This window comes from Zalophus californianus, chromosome 13 (assembly GCF_009762305.2).
Source record: "Zalophus californianus isolate mZalCal1 chromosome 13, mZalCal1.pri.v2, whole genome shotgun sequence".
NCBI classification, from domain to species: domain Eukaryota; kingdom Metazoa; phylum Chordata; class Mammalia; order Carnivora; family Otariidae; genus Zalophus; species Zalophus californianus.
The window spans coordinates 95435993-95451966 of NC_045607.1; the positions used below are offsets into that span (position 1 = coordinate 95435993).

The 15974-nt window shown below is 56.4% G+C and overlaps 1 protein-coding gene and 1 pseudogene across 1 annotated transcript; one reads left to right on the forward strand and one right to left on the reverse strand.

Annotated features, from left to right (window-relative positions):
* Positions 1-2814: 2814 nt before the first annotated feature.
* On the forward strand, positions 2815-4012 carry LOC113919570 (annotated as a pseudogene).
* A 2559-nt stretch (positions 4013-6571) lies between these two features.
* Positions 6572-10858, reverse strand: LOC118356187 (skin secretory protein xP2-like). Its single transcript, XM_035723488.1, has 5 exons — positions 10628-10858; positions 10292-10471; positions 9852-10050; positions 8824-9590; positions 6572-6715 (listed from the first exon to the last, which is right to left on the reverse strand). The coding sequence occupies exons 1-5, from the start codon at positions 10856-10858 to the stop codon at positions 6572-6574; spliced, it is 1521 nt and encodes a 506-aa protein (XP_035579381.1).
* Positions 10859-15974: the final 5116 nt, after the last annotated feature.

A 15974-nucleotide genomic window follows, 5' to 3' on the forward strand; every position in this document is an offset into this window, starting at 1 on the left:
TTTGGTGTCAGAGCTAAAAGCTTTGCTAAATCCAAGGTTATGAAGATTTATCCCATTTATTTCTTCTAGAGTTTATAATTTTACCTCTTACATTTAAGCCTTTACTTATTTTGAGCTAATGTTTCTATGTTGTATGAGGTAAGGGTCCAGTGTCATTCCTCTGCACATGGATAACCAATTGTCCCCCATTGTAATGTTGTCCACCCTTGTCAAAATTCAGTGGACCATAGAAGAAGGGGTTTATTTCTGGTCTCAGTTAAATCCCACTGATCTGTATGCATACCTTTTGAAAAGGGTATGCATAACAATAAAAATTGTTATTTATTTATTTAAAAATTTTTTAAATTTAAATTCAATTAATTACATATAATGTATTATTTACTTCAGGGTGAATGCTTACCTTTACGACAGTATCACAACGTTTTCTTTACTGTTGCTTTGTATTAGATTTGAACTTTGGAAGTATGACCTTTCACCTTTGATTTTCTTTTTTAAGATTGTTCTGGCTATCTTGTGGTCCCTTGAAATTCCATATGACTGTTAGGATTAGCTTGTGCATTTCTTCCCAAAGATTTGTGAATTTTCTTGCGAACACATTGAATTTCCACATCGCCTTGTGTTCTACTGCCATCTTATCAATAGTATGTCTTTTCAGCACCATGGGGTGTCTTCAGAATTATTTAGGTTTCCCTTACTTTCTTTCAGCAATGTTTTGTAACTTTCAGTGTACAAGATGTGCACCTTGATTATATCTATTCCTAAATATTTGGTTAATGCTGATGTTCCCTAAAATGGAATTGTTTTCTTAAATTCCTTTTTGGATGATTCATTGCTAGTGTATACAAATAAGAGAGATTTTTGTGTATTGATATTTTGTCCTGTCACTGTGCTGAATTAGGTAACTGGCTGTAATCATTTTTTGTTGATTCTTTAGGAAGCTCCATGTAAGATGATGTCATCTCTGGTCTCTGAATAGATAGAGTTCTAGTGTTTCCTTTCACATGTGGATGCCTTCTTTCTTGGCTTATTCTTCTGGGTAGAACGTTCAGTCCAACATTGAGCAACAGGTGAAAACCAGCATCTTGTCCTTGTTCCTGATTTCAGAGTAGAGCTGTCCATCTTCAGACTTAAGCATGGTGTTTGCTAGAGATTTAATGAGAAAATTACTCCTTATTCCTGCTTTCATGAGTATTTGTATCAGCAACAGACATTGGACTTTGGTTAGAACATTTTCTGCATCAATTAATATGACCACATGATTTATTAAAAATTCATTGTGCTGTATAACATTGCTTGTTTCACTCTATTGAATAACCTTTGAGGTGTTTGTGCAGAGCCACTTGCTTAGGGTGCACAGTCTATTTATGAACTCTTGGTTTTGCAATCCTTCTGATCTGGCTTCTTACATCTCTTTTAAGAAAGGTACAGGAATGTATTTTGCTGATTTTGTCAGGTTGGTAATAGTGGTTAGGGTTAGGCGTTAGGGGTTAGGGTTAGGGTCTCCCTGTCCTCTGCTGCACAGAACCCATTCTCCTCTGGTAACTAGAGTGATATTTTCGGAACATAACCTTTGGGCCTTTCTGTGGTCTGCTCCCCTCCTGCCCGTCCTCTCCAGCCTCACCTCTTCTACCACAGCCACCCTTCTGTGGGCCACCCAAGTGTGTGGTAGTCCCACATGTGCCCTGGGCCTGACTACAATGTGCCTTTGCTTTTGCTGTGCCCTCTGCCAGGATCACTCTTCTATCCCCCTGCTTCATATCTGGCTTGTTCTCCCATTGGCTGGGTCTGGGCTTGCCCTCTGGTGACCTGACTCATGTCTGCTGGTTGAGTGTGCTTATCCCCTATTTAAATGTAGTGCCCGCCTTCCCTGTGTGAGTGATTTACTAACGTGCTGGGTATGGGGCAGGCCCAGGGAAGTAGCCTTAGTGCCTATGCAAAAAAATCAGTCTCAGAGGGGCTCACCACACTTGCTGACAATGGGGGAGTTGCTGTCCTCACAGGGGGGAGCAGGTAGTACCCTTAAAGGGGGACCAGCCATGGGACGTGGTTGGAAAAGACTTTGAACACTTTGGGGCCAGGGAGATGTAGACCTGGACCTGGAAGCTTACACCCTTGGATTCAAGCCTGGGGCCTAAGCAAGCCCCCTCTTCTTCCTGGTGTCGTTCTTTTGCCTTCCCTGTCCACGGGCTGGACCTGATTCCTGATTTGGCAGAGTTTGAGGGTGACCCCTCCTAGGAATACCAGTGGCTTACTGAGCACCTTGTCAGCAGGCTGCCCAGTAGCCTTCCAGGGAGGACCCTACAGGAAGTGGAGACAGGTCTGCGGGGGCCAGCGGCAGCCCACTCATAGCAAAGTGGGACAGGTGGCTGGCCCTGCTGATTCTACCCGCTCTGCAAGACATAGAAATGAGGGCTGTGCCCAAAGGTGCTTCCTTCCTGGAAGGTGGGGACGGGTTCTGCAGGGGGGGCGGCCAGTGGAGGGCACCTGCAGGGTTTGCCCAGGAGCTCAGCACAGGGGAAGTGTTCCTGGCTCCAGCATGCTGACTGTGGGGCTGCCTGGGTTTCCAGCCTCCAAAGCCTCAGGCTCCCCTTTGTAAGACGGGGTGCTGATGGCCCCCATCTCTAGGAACAGACATTAGGGAGGCCCTGCTGGCAGATTCCCTCAGGAAGGTCAGGAGGTGGCTGTTGCTTAATGCAGCCCAGGGCCTGCCCCCTTGACGAAGGTGCACACGTCCATGGCCCCCAACTCTGGTGTCCTGCTGCCAGCCTCTGGCAGTGACCCTCTTGCTGCCCTGTCCACTGCCCCTGTGGATGCATGTTCTTCCTGGAGCTGTTCCTGCAGACGGCAGAGAAGCACTACATGGTGGGGCACGGGGTCACCTACTAGGTTTTCACCAATCAGCCGGCTGCCGGGCCCCGTATGCCCCTCCCGGTGGGCCAGAGGGTGGTGGTCCTCATGGTGGAGACAGGGTCACTTACTACGTCTTCACCGACCAGCTGGTTGCTGTGCCCCATGTGCCACTCTGGGAGGGCCGGAGGGTGGTGGTCTTCAAGGTCCGCAGCGTCCTGCACTGGCAGGATGTGTCCATGTGGCACATAGCGATGATCAGCCGCTTCTGCGAGCAGCGCTTCCTCTGTGACGTGGATGACCTGGTGTGCGTGGATGTGGATGTGGGAATGAAGTTCTGAGACCATGTGGGCATGGAGATCCTGTTCCCCCTCTTTGGCACCCCACACCCTGGTTTCTACCGGGCAGCCCATGAGGACTTTAGATACGAGTGCTGGCCACAGTCCCAGACCCACATCCCCAGGGACCAGGGCAACTTTTACTACATGGGGGCCTTTTTTGGGGAATTGGTGGTGGAGTTTCCCCGACTGACCTCAGCCTGTCACCAGGCGATGGTGGTCAGCTGGGCCAATGGAATTGAGGCTGTGTGGCCCGATAAGAGCCACCTGAACGGGTACCTGCTGGACCACAGGCCCACCAAGGTGCTGTCCCCGGAGGACCTGTGGGACCCACGGCTGCTAGGCTGGCCCCCCCATCATTCCCCGGGTCATGAAGAAGCTGAGATCCATCGCTGTGCCCAAGAATCACCAGGACACCCAGAACTCATGAGGGGCTGTCCCCGGAGGAGCTGTGGGACCCGCGGTATTGGGCTGTCCCCTGAAGGACCTGTGGGACCCGCAGCTGATGGGCTCGCCCCTGTCATGAAGAAGCTGGGAAATTTGGGCCATGCCCAAGAATCACCGGGGCACACAGAACTCATGAGGGGCTGCCCCCAGAGGCCATGCAGGACCCACGGCTGCTGGGCTGGCCCCTGGAGGACCTGCGGGACCCGAGGCTGCTGGACTGGCCCCCCATCATTCCCTGGGTCATGAAGAAGCTGAGATTTGTGGCTGTGCCCAAGAATCACCAGGACATCTGGAAGTCACGAGGGGCTGCCCCCGTCTCCATCAGGGGGTGCTGCCTTGAGCGGAGCTGTCAGAGCAGATTCCTACTTCTGTCCCTTTGAGGGAAACTGTGGAGCCCAGCACTGCTTGCATGGGCACGCCAATGCCCCAGCCACCCCTGTGCACAGGAGGCCTGCCTGGGGGCACAACTTCCTCTCTTTGTGGTCACTACATTTTGATAATTTCTGGGTCCTTTGCAGCTGTGAACGGCTCCAGTTTTATGTCGGATGTTTATCTGTGTCAATGCTGAGCAACCATCTTTAAAAAGAACAATTGGGGGAAAAGGTTTTCTCCGTGGTTCTAAACAGACATCGCCTGTTGGGGCTGGGAGCAGCCCTGTAGCAGCCATGGAGCCAGAACGGGTGCTGGCTGGGTTTTCCCTCCCAGTCCTTACACCTCACCGTGGCCATGGGGCTTCAGGGTCAGGGGTGCACTGAGCCACCTCTCAGACCCCCCAGTGCCCTCACTACCAGAGGCCTTGGCCGTGGCCACTAGCTCGGCCTCCAGGAGCGTGGAGCCCTCTGGGCTATATAAGGTTCCTGCCTTGGTTTTAAATGGCTATTTCTGTGCTGGTGTTTGTGAAATGTGGGCACTCGCTCTGTCTGGATGCGTGTCTCCTTGGGATTCCTCAGTGCCCACCAGTGGGTTTGCACTTGTGCACTTTCTCTGGACCATCTGCCTGCACTGTGTCTTAGCAAGCACTTACTGAGCTCAGTCACCCAACAAGGGGCAGAGCATGAGAGCGAGAACTAAGATACAGGCTCCCTGCTCCTGGGCCCTCCAGGGACTCACGATGGCCCCGACTTCCTGACTCACTTCTTTTGTATTGTGGTATAATGGACATACAGCTGATACCATGAAGCGCGTTTCAGTGGCAATAAGTATATTCCCTGTTCTGCACCGGCTACCTCCGTCCATCACCACAATGTTTTCATCATCCCAAACTGAACCTCTACCCACGAGACCCTAATCCCCCATTCCCCTTCCCCAGCCCCGGCACCCAGCAGTTCCTTCCACCTCTGTGAATTGGAGTGCTCTCCGTCCCTCCCAAGTGGGGTCCTCCGGTGTCAGTCCTTGAGGGACTGGCTTATTTCACATGGCATAATGGCCTCAAGGTCTGTCCCTGTGAGCCTGAACCTGACCCACTTTCCCCCCAAAAGTGTGGCTCAGCCCTCTCCTGTCTGAGCCGAACCTCCTCAGTCCCCTCTGCTCCCCTCACCTTGCTCCTCAGCCTGAAGATGATCCCAGCCAGTCTGCAGCTTTGAAGACGTGTTCAGTCCGGATGCCAGGCACAAACCCCAGGGGCTTCGGGCCTCACCTATATCCCATCTGTCCACGTCAGGTGCCTGCCCCCCTCCCCCAGCTGGCCACCTGCACCTCCCACAGGTGTCCCCATCTCAGGAGAGGGAAACACCAAGTCCAGACCCTTGGAGTCCTCTGGGACTTCTTGCTTGCTACCAACTTTCCCAGCAGTGAAGTGGCTACTGGAGGACATTCAATGTCCAAAACATTTAAAGGCATACGTGAGTCTCTGCTGCCTAAGGCAATGGATAACAGTTGGGGCAAATAGAAACCAGGCAGAATCACCGGAAGAAAGGCTGAGGAATGAGGAGCTTTAGGGAAGAAGGGTCTGGAAGCTCTGACTGCCCCTACCTGACCTTCAGATGCTCCTCAGTTACTCCTGTGCCTCTGGTATCTTCCTGGAACCCTGACATGGCTGTTTTCAGACAGCTCGTCCGGCAGCACCCTCAGTTTCTGGGAGGTGTATTTGCTGGAATCCACAGTGTCCTGCTGCCCCACCGGGATCGCTTTTTGAAGGTGCATCGTCCGGGCCATCTGAGGAGCCAAGACTGTGGGTCTGTGACCTGGAGGGATTCTGAGCAGAACTGGTGGGATGGGAGGGCTGCAAGGCCCAGAGGCAGGTTTCCCGAAAGCCGACTGGGGTCCCCGGCATCCTACCGTTTTTGAATCAAAGCCCTGAGATCTTTAAAATGCCAGCAATGTTACAGCATGGGCCAGAAAAGCAAATGTCCCTGTGCACCCAACCCCACCTAAACTATTGGCCATTTCTTGTCACTTGAGCTGAGGTCAAAGGATTGGGAGTCGGGGCTTGAGGAGGGTCCTGGGCCAGACTTTGTATTTGGGGGACAAAGGCCATCCAGACAAGCTTGTGCTGAGCCTGAGGAGGGGGTCTGTGTGGAGACCCCAGCTGCAGGCACTGCTGTCCACGGATGCCCCCTCAGCCTGCCCCAGTGCACCTGCTGCTGGGGGAGAGCCTATCCCCTCCTCTCTGCCTGAGGGCTCTCTCCTGCACCAGGTGCCTCCTCCCCTGCCGGCCACTGCCATCCTGCACCCCGGGAGGGTGGCTACCCCGAGTTCCTTCAGCTGCTGGGGGAGCACCTGCCCCCTCCTCTCTGCCTGAGGGTTCTCTCCTGCATCGGGTGCACCTCCTCTCCTGCCAGTCACTGTCAGCCTAGAGCCTCGGAGGGTGGCTACCCTGACACCCTCCAGCCCTGGGGACAGAGCTGCTGTGGGTGAGATGCGGTCTCCCAGCAGGTCTGAGCACCAGGCCCACATAGTGCTCACTCTCCTCCTGCAGGCTCACTGTGCCACATCCTCCCTCAGTCTCCCTGGGCCCAAGTCTTCCTCTGCTCGCGGACCATCCTTGACCCATGCTCCACACGCTGGGACTGGGAGCAGGTCGTCTGGACCTTCTGGACTCTCGCTTCCATGCCCGTGACATGGGTACAGTCCGGCCTCACAGACTGCTCAGAGGAGACCCAGCACAGGAAGATGCAGGCCACTGCAAGGGAGATGCCAAGTGACCCCAGAGGGAGCACACAGTCCTTGCAAAAAGCACCGGGCTCATGGGACCCAGCATGGGATGTGGGCATCAGGCCAGGGGGCACAGGGAGTCCTGGTGGGGGTGGCCCTGGTGGGGAGGCCATGGAAGGGTCCCAGAAGAGGCAGGAGACAAGGAAGACGACAGGATAGAGCTTCCCAAGGAGGTTGATGGAAGGATCAGAGAATCGCAGAGACCCTTGGGAAAACTCAGAGGCCCTGGAGATGTTGGCTGAAACGTGTCATTTGGTCAGAAAAGTTGGGTCACAACACCCCAGTCGACACTGGATGATTTACTCTTTGTTGGTTCTAGGAATCAGTAGGTACCTGCCATTAGAACTCACATCGCATGAAGTCTAGGATATACTTACTTTTCATCACTTTTCAGGACTAGATTTTTCTAGAGGAAGTGCTAAGCATGGGTCTCTCCATTCTTTGTGCAACTGGCCGGTGTTTTCAGGAGCAGATTCCTGGTGCTCATCACCAGTGCTAGCCCTGAGGACTGCCCCCGTCACCTCCCACAGTGGACGTGACCATGTGGGTTGGGGGGTGCTCACTGATGAAGCCCCAGTGCTCAGTACACAGCAGGGACCCCAGATCCTCTGCTGAATGAGGGAGGAAGGAGGGAGGGAGGGAGGGGGAGGGAGGGGAGGGTTGGAGGTGGGGAATGAATGAGGGAGAGAATGAATGAGGGAGGGAGTAAAACCACAGAAGCTGGGTCCATAAATCAGGAGTCCTTATTTGGGGTGAAGTCCGAGGGCATCACAGCCTGGGCCCTGGATGGTGGCTCAGGGCACGTCCATCTGTCCTCCCAGTGCTGACCTTCCTTCTCCTTGGACCCGCTGTCATCCTGGATCCTCTCCCCCTCCTCCTCAAACAATTCTCAATGTTCCCAGGGGCAGGGTGGCAGGAGGGGTGGGTCTCAGGAGGGGCTTCCCGGATCCTGTGCCCCAGATGACACCGGGACAGTAGCTGCAGAGCATTCTGTCATGAGAACTGGGACCGTGGATCCCATCCATCTCCTTGGGCATTAGTGCTGTTCCATTCCCTGCTCTCTCCAGCACCGCTGTGATGAACACTCCTGACAATAGGTGTGTGAAAAACCGAGCCGGAGTTTCCGGGGCTGAGTCCGAGGCTGAGGATGGGTGCACCTGTGGCCTGGGATGGGTGCTGCTCACTGTTCTCCCAGACAGGGGTGCCTGTCACCCTTCTCTCCAGGGGACCTCTACTTCCTCATGTTCTCCCCAGGGCTGCTGGTCCCCAGACCAGACACCTGCCAGTCTGAGGGTGACCAGCGCTGCCTCCATAGGGTTTCCTTTGCCGGAGTCCTTCCCCAGGAGCTCCCGCATCTCTGACACATATTCCCTGCGTGCCTATCCTTCCGCCTTGGACTTGCATGTGTTTGGTCTCCGTCCCTGTGGAACCCAGTGACTTGGAGCGTGGTTTGGACCAGAGTCAGGTGAACCCTTTCTTTGGCCTTGGGTTGTGAGCAATGCTTTTGCCCTTTGTGGTGTGTCTTCCAGCTTTCTGCATTTCCCTGGTTTCTGTGTGGGTCTCAGGAGGAACCAGCCCTGCCCTGTCTGGGTTCAGGCTGTGGTGTCCCAGCAGGACCAGGGGTCTCGGCCCCGAGATTGTGCCCATAATTCCTAAAGTGGCCTCTATGATTCCATCTGATGTGTCATCCGTCGGGGATTTCAATATCAAATAAGGGAAATTTTATGACAAACACAGAAGAAAACGAGTCCCCTTTGAAAATAGGGGGGCAGACACAAAGGCCCCTATTGTGTGATTCCACTTACAGAAACATCAGGAATAGGTAAAGGAACAGAGAGAGAAAGCAGCTTAGGGGTCACCGGGGTCTGGGCTGCAGGAGAAATGGGCAGGGAGGGCTTCTGGTTCGGGGACTCCTTTGGGGAATGAGATATTCTGCGGCAATGTTCTGGGGTGTGGTGGCACAGCGTTGGGCATGTACTTAATGCTCAAGACGTGTTCAATTGAAAACAAGTAATTTTATTTAAAACAAATAATACACAGTATATAGGACATGGAAGGATAAAATAACAGTTAATATGTACCAGAGAGAAAGAACACAGGGGGAGGGGATGAAACAATCGGGCGGGGTCTCGGGTTCCGGGGATGGAACTAAGGGTGATTGTACAAGGAGCTCTCCCTGCAGGGCTGTGGGCTCTGGATGTGGCTGTGGGAGCCCTGCAGGAGCAGGAGTAGGGGCAGGGCTCAGGATAGGGGCAGGGACAGGGGCAGGGGCAAGGGGAGGGACAGGGTCAGCAGTAGTGGCAGGTGCAGGATCCAGGGCAGGAGCAGGGACAGGATCTGGGTCAGGGGGAGGAACAGGACCACTGGCAGGGGCAGGGGCAGGGGCAGTGGCTCTGGCAGGAGTACAGACAGGGGCAGGAGCAAGGGTAGGATCTGGGTCAGGGACAGTGGCTCTGGCAGGGGCAGGAGCAGGAACAGGGGCAGGGGCAGGAACAAGAGCACAGGCAGGGGCAGGGGCTGGGGCAGGGGCAGAGGCAGGGGTAAGGGAAGGGGCAGGAGCCAGGTCAGGATCTAGGTCCGAGGCAGGGGCAGGGGCTGGGGTGGGGGAAGGGGGAGTGGCAGGAACTGTAGCAGGGGCAGGGGCAGGGGCTGGGGCAGGAGCAGGTGCCAGTTCTTCCTGGACAGCGCCAGGCTCTCCGTGGGCAGGTGCCGGGTCACCTGCTGGCTCCTGGTCTCCTCCTGAAGTCACTGCAGGCACCAGCCCTCCCTCCAGATCGGGCTCTAGCTCCTCAGGTGGTGGAGCAGCTGTGAGAGAAGAAAAGCTCACCCCTGTGCGTACTCTCCATGGGCCTTTGCAGAGACAGAGCCCAGCCCAGGGCCTCCCAGAGAAGCCACAGCCGGGAAGGAACCTTCACGGGGATGTCTCCCCAACTGCAGTCCACCCGCTGTGTGCTCTGTGCCCAGTCCTTGCTCGTGGCCCCACACCAGCCTCTGGGGGCTCCTCCCTTGTGGGGCCGCACCGACCCGTCCCCACACACCACAAACACCCAGCCCCACCCTTCTCACCCTCGGCCTCGGCCTCCATGGGCTCCGGCTCCTGGACCACTGTCCAGTGGACGACCACCTGGGACGGTGGTCCGCGTGGTGTCGGAGGTCTTGCCTCGCAACCCCCAGCACCTGTTTCTTGGGATGCCTTTGGGGTCACCCCCTCTGTCAGGGAGGAGGGCACGTCCGCCAGCTGCCTCTCCGTGTCCTCCGTGGCCTTCTGCAAAGACAGGGACCGGTAGCCGGCCCCAAGGCATCACAGCCCTGCCCGCCATCCGCACTGTCCTCCTGCCCAGTCCCCACCCCCATGACCCCTCTTTACACATACACTCACATACACATGCACACACATGTGCACACTCACACACACACACACACACACACAGGGAGGGCACCTGGGGCTACACAGGTCATCAGAGCAAGTGGGGCTGGGTGGCCGGCTCTGGGCCTCGTGCTGTCACCTTTCTGTCCTTCCGACCAAATGGCCAGAGGCGGTGGGGAGTCCTGACATGAAATCCCCAGCGGGGGACAGCATCCTCAAGGCGCGCCTTCTTCCACCTGCAGCCTCGGGACCTTGGCAGGCAACACGTGAACATTTTGCCATTAAGATCTCCAATGAAATGAGCTGGGCAGGGGGCTGTCTGTGGAATGTGGGTGCCTGGTTACCGGGGTTCCAAATTCTGTTGGGCTCTGTTGTCAGGGAAGTGAGGTCACCACTGCCTGGGGTCCCCTTACCCAACTTCCTCCTCACACAAGAGCCCCCCAAGGGCCCCCCTACCCCGCTGCTCAATGCTCACCCTCCCCCCATGCCGCATCCACACAGTGACACCCTCACAGCCCACCCACAGCTCCCGGGAGGCCTGGGCGCAGCTGGTGTCTCTGCTGTGATGGCACAGAGCTGGGTTCAGACCTGGTTCCTGTGCGGGCCCAGAGCTGTGAACCTGGACAGACCCCGTGCCTCTCAGGGCCTCCCCAGGCTCCCCATCTGCACATTGGGGAATTCTGGCTTCTACTTCTAGGGACGCCATCAGGGGTAGGACCTTACACGTGTTCCATACCTGCTATCACAGGAGGCTGGGGCATACTTGGCAATGCAAGGATGAGCCAAGGAGCTGGGCTTGGCATGGAACACAGCTCAGAGGGGCTTGGGTCTGCTCTGGGGTCCAGGCAAAGCCACCCCCCTCCTGCCTGTGTCCCAGCCCCCATGGGAAGGTAGGAATGAACTGATTCTGACCTTGTCCCCTGGTGACGCAGACTTCCAGGGGCTCCCATTAGGGTTAGGCTCAGGTCCCAGGGCCTCGTCTGTGCCCGTGTGCTGGGCAGTCCCCACAGTGGCCCCTAATACCCCTGAATCCTGGTCACACATCCCTGTGGAATCCCCTCCCCTCCAGGGTGGATGGCCTGTGACGGAGCTCTCAGGAATGGAATGGCACAAAATGCCGGGATGTCATTTCCAAGCTGGTGGAGGAAAGTCTATGACTTCTCCTGGTTCCCTCTGTCCTGTGTTCATTCTCTGTCTCCTTCTCTGTCTCTGTGTCTGTGTCTCTCCCAGGAGCAGGATCTGTGGGTTCCATGGGCGATGTGAGAAACCTCAGAAGCCTCCCTTGTCCCCGTTTCCCTCTCCGGTCCCGGTGCTCCATTCCTTCCTAAGGCCTCCTCACCCTGACCAGAGCAGTGATTCTGGATCCTCTTCCACATGGGGACCCTGAGGCTGCAACAAGGAGGGCCCTGACCTTGGTCTCCAGATGGGTAGCCCTGTGCTCTGCCCCGTTCTGCGTAGCCAGGTCCTCAGCCCCCCAAGCCCCGAGTCTGTCCTCTGCTGAGAAGGACCTCGAGGGGGTAGAAAACATTTTCCCCAGACTGGGATCACAGGGGTCGGGGTTGGAGATCCAAGGCCAACAGGCTCTTCTACAAGCCTGTGGGACCCTTGGGACACTGCATCTCTGCAGCCCAAGTGACAGCAGAGTAAGCTGAGGCCTTTTGGGCTATAGCCCTCTGGACTTGGGGGTGGGTATCTCTTCCTACTCCGAGTGCGCAGGATGGTGGTGGACACCGGAACCCAGACCCTGTCTTTTCCCAGTGCCCTGGCAACCCCCTGGGGCCCTTGGGGACCCCTGACCATCAGCCTGGCCTGTCTCCCCTCCCCATGCTCTGGATCCGGGTCCTTGCCAGGAGTCCTGATGCCCTGCCCCATGGCCCAGCCGTCTCCAACCTCTTTCTTCTTTCCCCCTTGTCCCCCACCTCGCTCCCGGGGTGTCCTCCCCTTCTGACCCCCAGCTGGGCAGTCAGAGTGGTGCGTGTGGGTGGGTTTGCAGGTGCACATGCCTCTACATGCCTGGGGATGCCAAGGTCATGTCCCCACATGGGACATGGTGGGTAGCTCTCCCCGAGGATCTGAGGGGCTCTCACCCCCAAAGCGACCCTCATGGGAGGGTTGGGGCTGGCCCAGGACTGGAGAGCAGCCCTGCTCCTTGGGCTCTGCACCCCTCAGTTGTCCTGGGCCAGTGCCTGCCTCTCTTGACCCAGGTTCCCAACTGTCCCTGAGGGTTGGACATGGAAACGCTTGAACGTGGCCGCTCCTCCAGGGGTAGGTGGGGGACAGGTGCACCAGGCACCCAGGCCTCCCCACCGAGAGGGCCAGCCAGGTGTGTCATGGCCAGGTGTGCAAAGGAGACCTGCACGCAGCATCTGTACGGTGAACCAGCCCTGCAGCGGATGTACATGAGCCCCATGGCTCTGCACCTGACCGGTCCCCCACATCCCCTCACCACAGCCAACTGCTCTGTGGCCCCAAAGTCCACTGGGCCCCGCAATCACACCCACCCTGGGCGGCAGGCCTTAGGGTGCAAGGCCAGGTGGGTAGGACATCTGGGGACACACAGGTCATTAAATACCCCCCACCCAGCTGGCCTGGAATGCAGACTCCCTCTCAGGGTCCAGCTAAGTGCAGGGCTGGGCCAGAGGACCTGGAGGCATCAGTGGAGGCCGACTCAGGACAGGGAGAAGATCAGTCTGCCCCTTCCCCTTCTCCTCTCCTCCTTCTGCCTTGTCTTCCTGGCAGGATCCGGGACAGAGGTCCAGCCTGTCCCTGGCTGCAGCCCTGGCTGGAGTCAGAGGGGCGGGAAGGAGGCCGGGGTGGAGGGGCCCACCAGCAGGATGCCCGAGTGGGAAGGGGGTCGTTACTGTAATGAGGGACCCCATGGGCATTCAGGGATTTCAGCCCTTTTTAGACATGCGCAGTGGCCCCAGGACTCGGCCCCTGCCCCATCCTTCACTCTCCACAAGGCCCTGCATCCTCCCCAGCCCAGTCCTGGTCCACAGCCAGTCCTCCCTCCGGCCCCAGGAAATCCAGGGGCTCCGGGAGCTGCAAAATCATTACAAGCTGGAACCGAGCCATCCCTATGGGGCCTGGTTCCGGGTCCTGCAGCCCCACAGTGAGGAGAGGTGAGGCCAGGCAGGTGCGGGGAGAGGGCAGAGTGGACTCTCCCTGGGGGCCATGGCTCCCTGGTCAGTGCAGACCCTGTTGTGTGCTGGCCCCTAGGGCACCCAGATGCCAGCTCCCAGGCAGGCTCCGGGAGGGAGACCAGAGTGTGGCTCCTGCTAGCTCAGACGTGTCACTTTGTCCTGTAGCTACAGCCTGTCGCACCAGCTGGACTCCCCCTCCTAGTCGGCCAGCTCACCTTCACGGTCAAGAACAGGCCATCATGAAGGTCAGGGGCCAGTGCGTGGCTTGTCAGGCAGGGGAGGGCTCGCTTTCAACTCAGGGAGTCTCTGGCTGGTCTAGCAGGGGTTCTGGAGGGCTGGCTTTCCAGCTTCTCTGCTGACCAGCTCTGGGACTGGAGCCATTTACCTCCCCTCTCTGGGCCTCGCTCTCCTCCTCTGTGCAATGGGGTGATGCTCAATGATCCCTCCCATGGCAGGAACATGGGGAGTGCTGGTGATCGACGTAAGCTGGGCACAGAGCCTGGATTGCAGAGTGCAGAGGGGGATGGCGAGCGGTGTGGGCAGTGAGCACTCCTTCCCCCAAAAGCAATTCAGCTTTTCCATGCAGCCACCAGGCCCCTGGCTGGGAGCCCAGGAGCAGTGGCCGACCACACTCCTGACACCAGGCCCCTGCGTGTGGCTCTTCCTCAGCACTGGGAACACGGTGGGGACCCTGGCACACGGGGCCAGCTCCTCTCTCTGAGGGAAGGAGAACAAAGACTTTCCTTGGGGTCCCACAAGGCCCCGTAGGCCTAAGAGGGGAGGAGGCTGCCCCCAAACAGTACATTGAAATTCTGCTTCTGTTAGAACCTGAGCGTTGGAGTTTGGTTCTTTCACTTGCTGGGCTGACGAGACACACTTGCTCTCCATGACTCCTCCTCAGATGAAGAGCTCTTGCAGGTCCCGGGAGTCCTGGACCTGGGGAGGGGAGAGGGGCCAGTCCCCTCCCTGGCTCCTGCAGGAGACCTGTCCTCCCAAAGACAGGATGGTTTCGGGTCGTGATCCTGGGCCAGGGTTGGAGACAGCTCCTCACTGCTCCTGACTCTGGGGCTGAGGGGGCCTTTCTCAGGCATAGCAACGCCCACGGAAGGCTGGGGCTTCAGAAAGAACACATTTCTGGACTGGTCCCGCCCCAGGACGGTGGCTGCCTTCCCCAGCTCCGGAGGAAGAGGGATATTCTCTGCTTCTTTGGCGGTGGTCCTCTGACCCATGAGCAAGCCCTGAAAAGTCTCTAGTCCTCCTCTGGAAGTGCACCAGCCCTGAGTGGGCCAGTCACTGTCCACACACGAAGACGGACAACGTTTTGAGGAAGTGTGGGAGGTGATCCTGTGCAAATGACCTGCAGGTCGGTGGGGCTGGGTGCTTCAGTGCCCTCCAGTGGACCCCCTTTCCCTGGATAGGCATCCTCCTGGAGTCTGGTCTCTGCCGTTGGAGGTCCCTTCCTGCTGGTTTCAGAACCAAGGGAGAGACTGTGGTGTGGCTTGGAAGGCTCCACCCCAGCCTCCTCCCTTTTGCACACATCACTGCTCCCCAAGAAGCAGGGGCTGTTGCTCCCGCATGCCCCGCACAAGGCTGGTTTAAGGCACTCATTCCCTCCAAGTCCCAGCCGCTCTGGCTCCGTCACATACATCATGGCCACAGCTGCCTGGCTGGGCGAGGAGTCCAGGAGAGCTCTCCTTTCCCGGGATCAGGGTTCACACTCCTGGCCAGAGAAAGAAGTCCCATCTGTCCTCTGCTACAGAAGGTGAATTCCTGGGCCGGGTTGCCCTCAGGTACCTGAGGACATGGGGGTCCCCTGCAGGTCCCCTGGAAAGAAGGGTGTTGGGCACCCCAGGCCTGGAAAACAGTGAGCAGCACCCATCCCAGGCCACGGGTGCAGCCATCACCTGGCAGTGCTTGGCCTCAGACTCTCCCCCGGAAACTCTGGCTGGTTTTTCACAGATGTGTTTTCAGGAGTGTTCAGCACAGCGGTGGTGGAGAGAGCAGGCAATGCACCAGTACTAATGCCCAAGGAGATGGATGGTGGCTCAGTCCGTTAAGCCGCCGACTCTTGATTTTGGCTCAGGATGTGATCTCATGGTGTGGGATCGAGCCCCACGTAGGGTCTGTGTTCAGGGCAGCGCGGGCTCACGATTCTCTCTTCCACCTCCTGTGTCTACTACCACTCTCGTGCCACGCTCTTTCTCTAAAATAAATTAATAAAATCTTTATAAAAATGGAATCATACAGAATGTACTTTTAAAAAATGGTAAAAATCTATCATAAGATCTCACTGATATGAGGAATTCTTAATCTCAGGAAACCAACTGAGGGTTCCTGGAGTGGGGATGGGTTGGGAGGGATGGGGTGGCTGCATGATAGACATTGGGGAGGGTATGTGCTATGGTGAGCGCTGTGAATCGTGTAAGACTGTTGAATCACAGACCTGTACCTCTGAAACAAATAATACATTATATGTTAAGAAAAAAGAAGAAGATAGTAGGAAGGGAAACATGATGCAATATATGGTGATTAACACAACATAATAAAAAAAGGAAAAAATTGTAAAAATCATAACATTGATTTTGCCATTTCAAACATTTTCAGTATAAAGTCCGGTAGTGTGAAGTCTATTTACACTGCTGTGATACATATCTTGAGAACATTTCATTTGCAAGTCTG

Coding starts and splice junctions, on each gene's coding strand:
- LOC118356187 (XM_035723488.1), bottom strand. CDS start 10,858: ATGGCGTCCCTAGAAGTAGAAGCCAGAATTCCCCAATGTGCAGATGGG. Junction 10,051..10,291: donor TTGGTCGGAAGGACAGAAAG/GTGACAGCACGA, acceptor CTGTCTTTGCAG/AAGGCCACGGAGGACACGGA. Junction 9,591..9,851: donor CATGGAGGCCGAGGCCGAGG/GTGAGAAGGGTG, acceptor CTTCTCTCACAG/CTGCTCCACCACCTGAGGAG.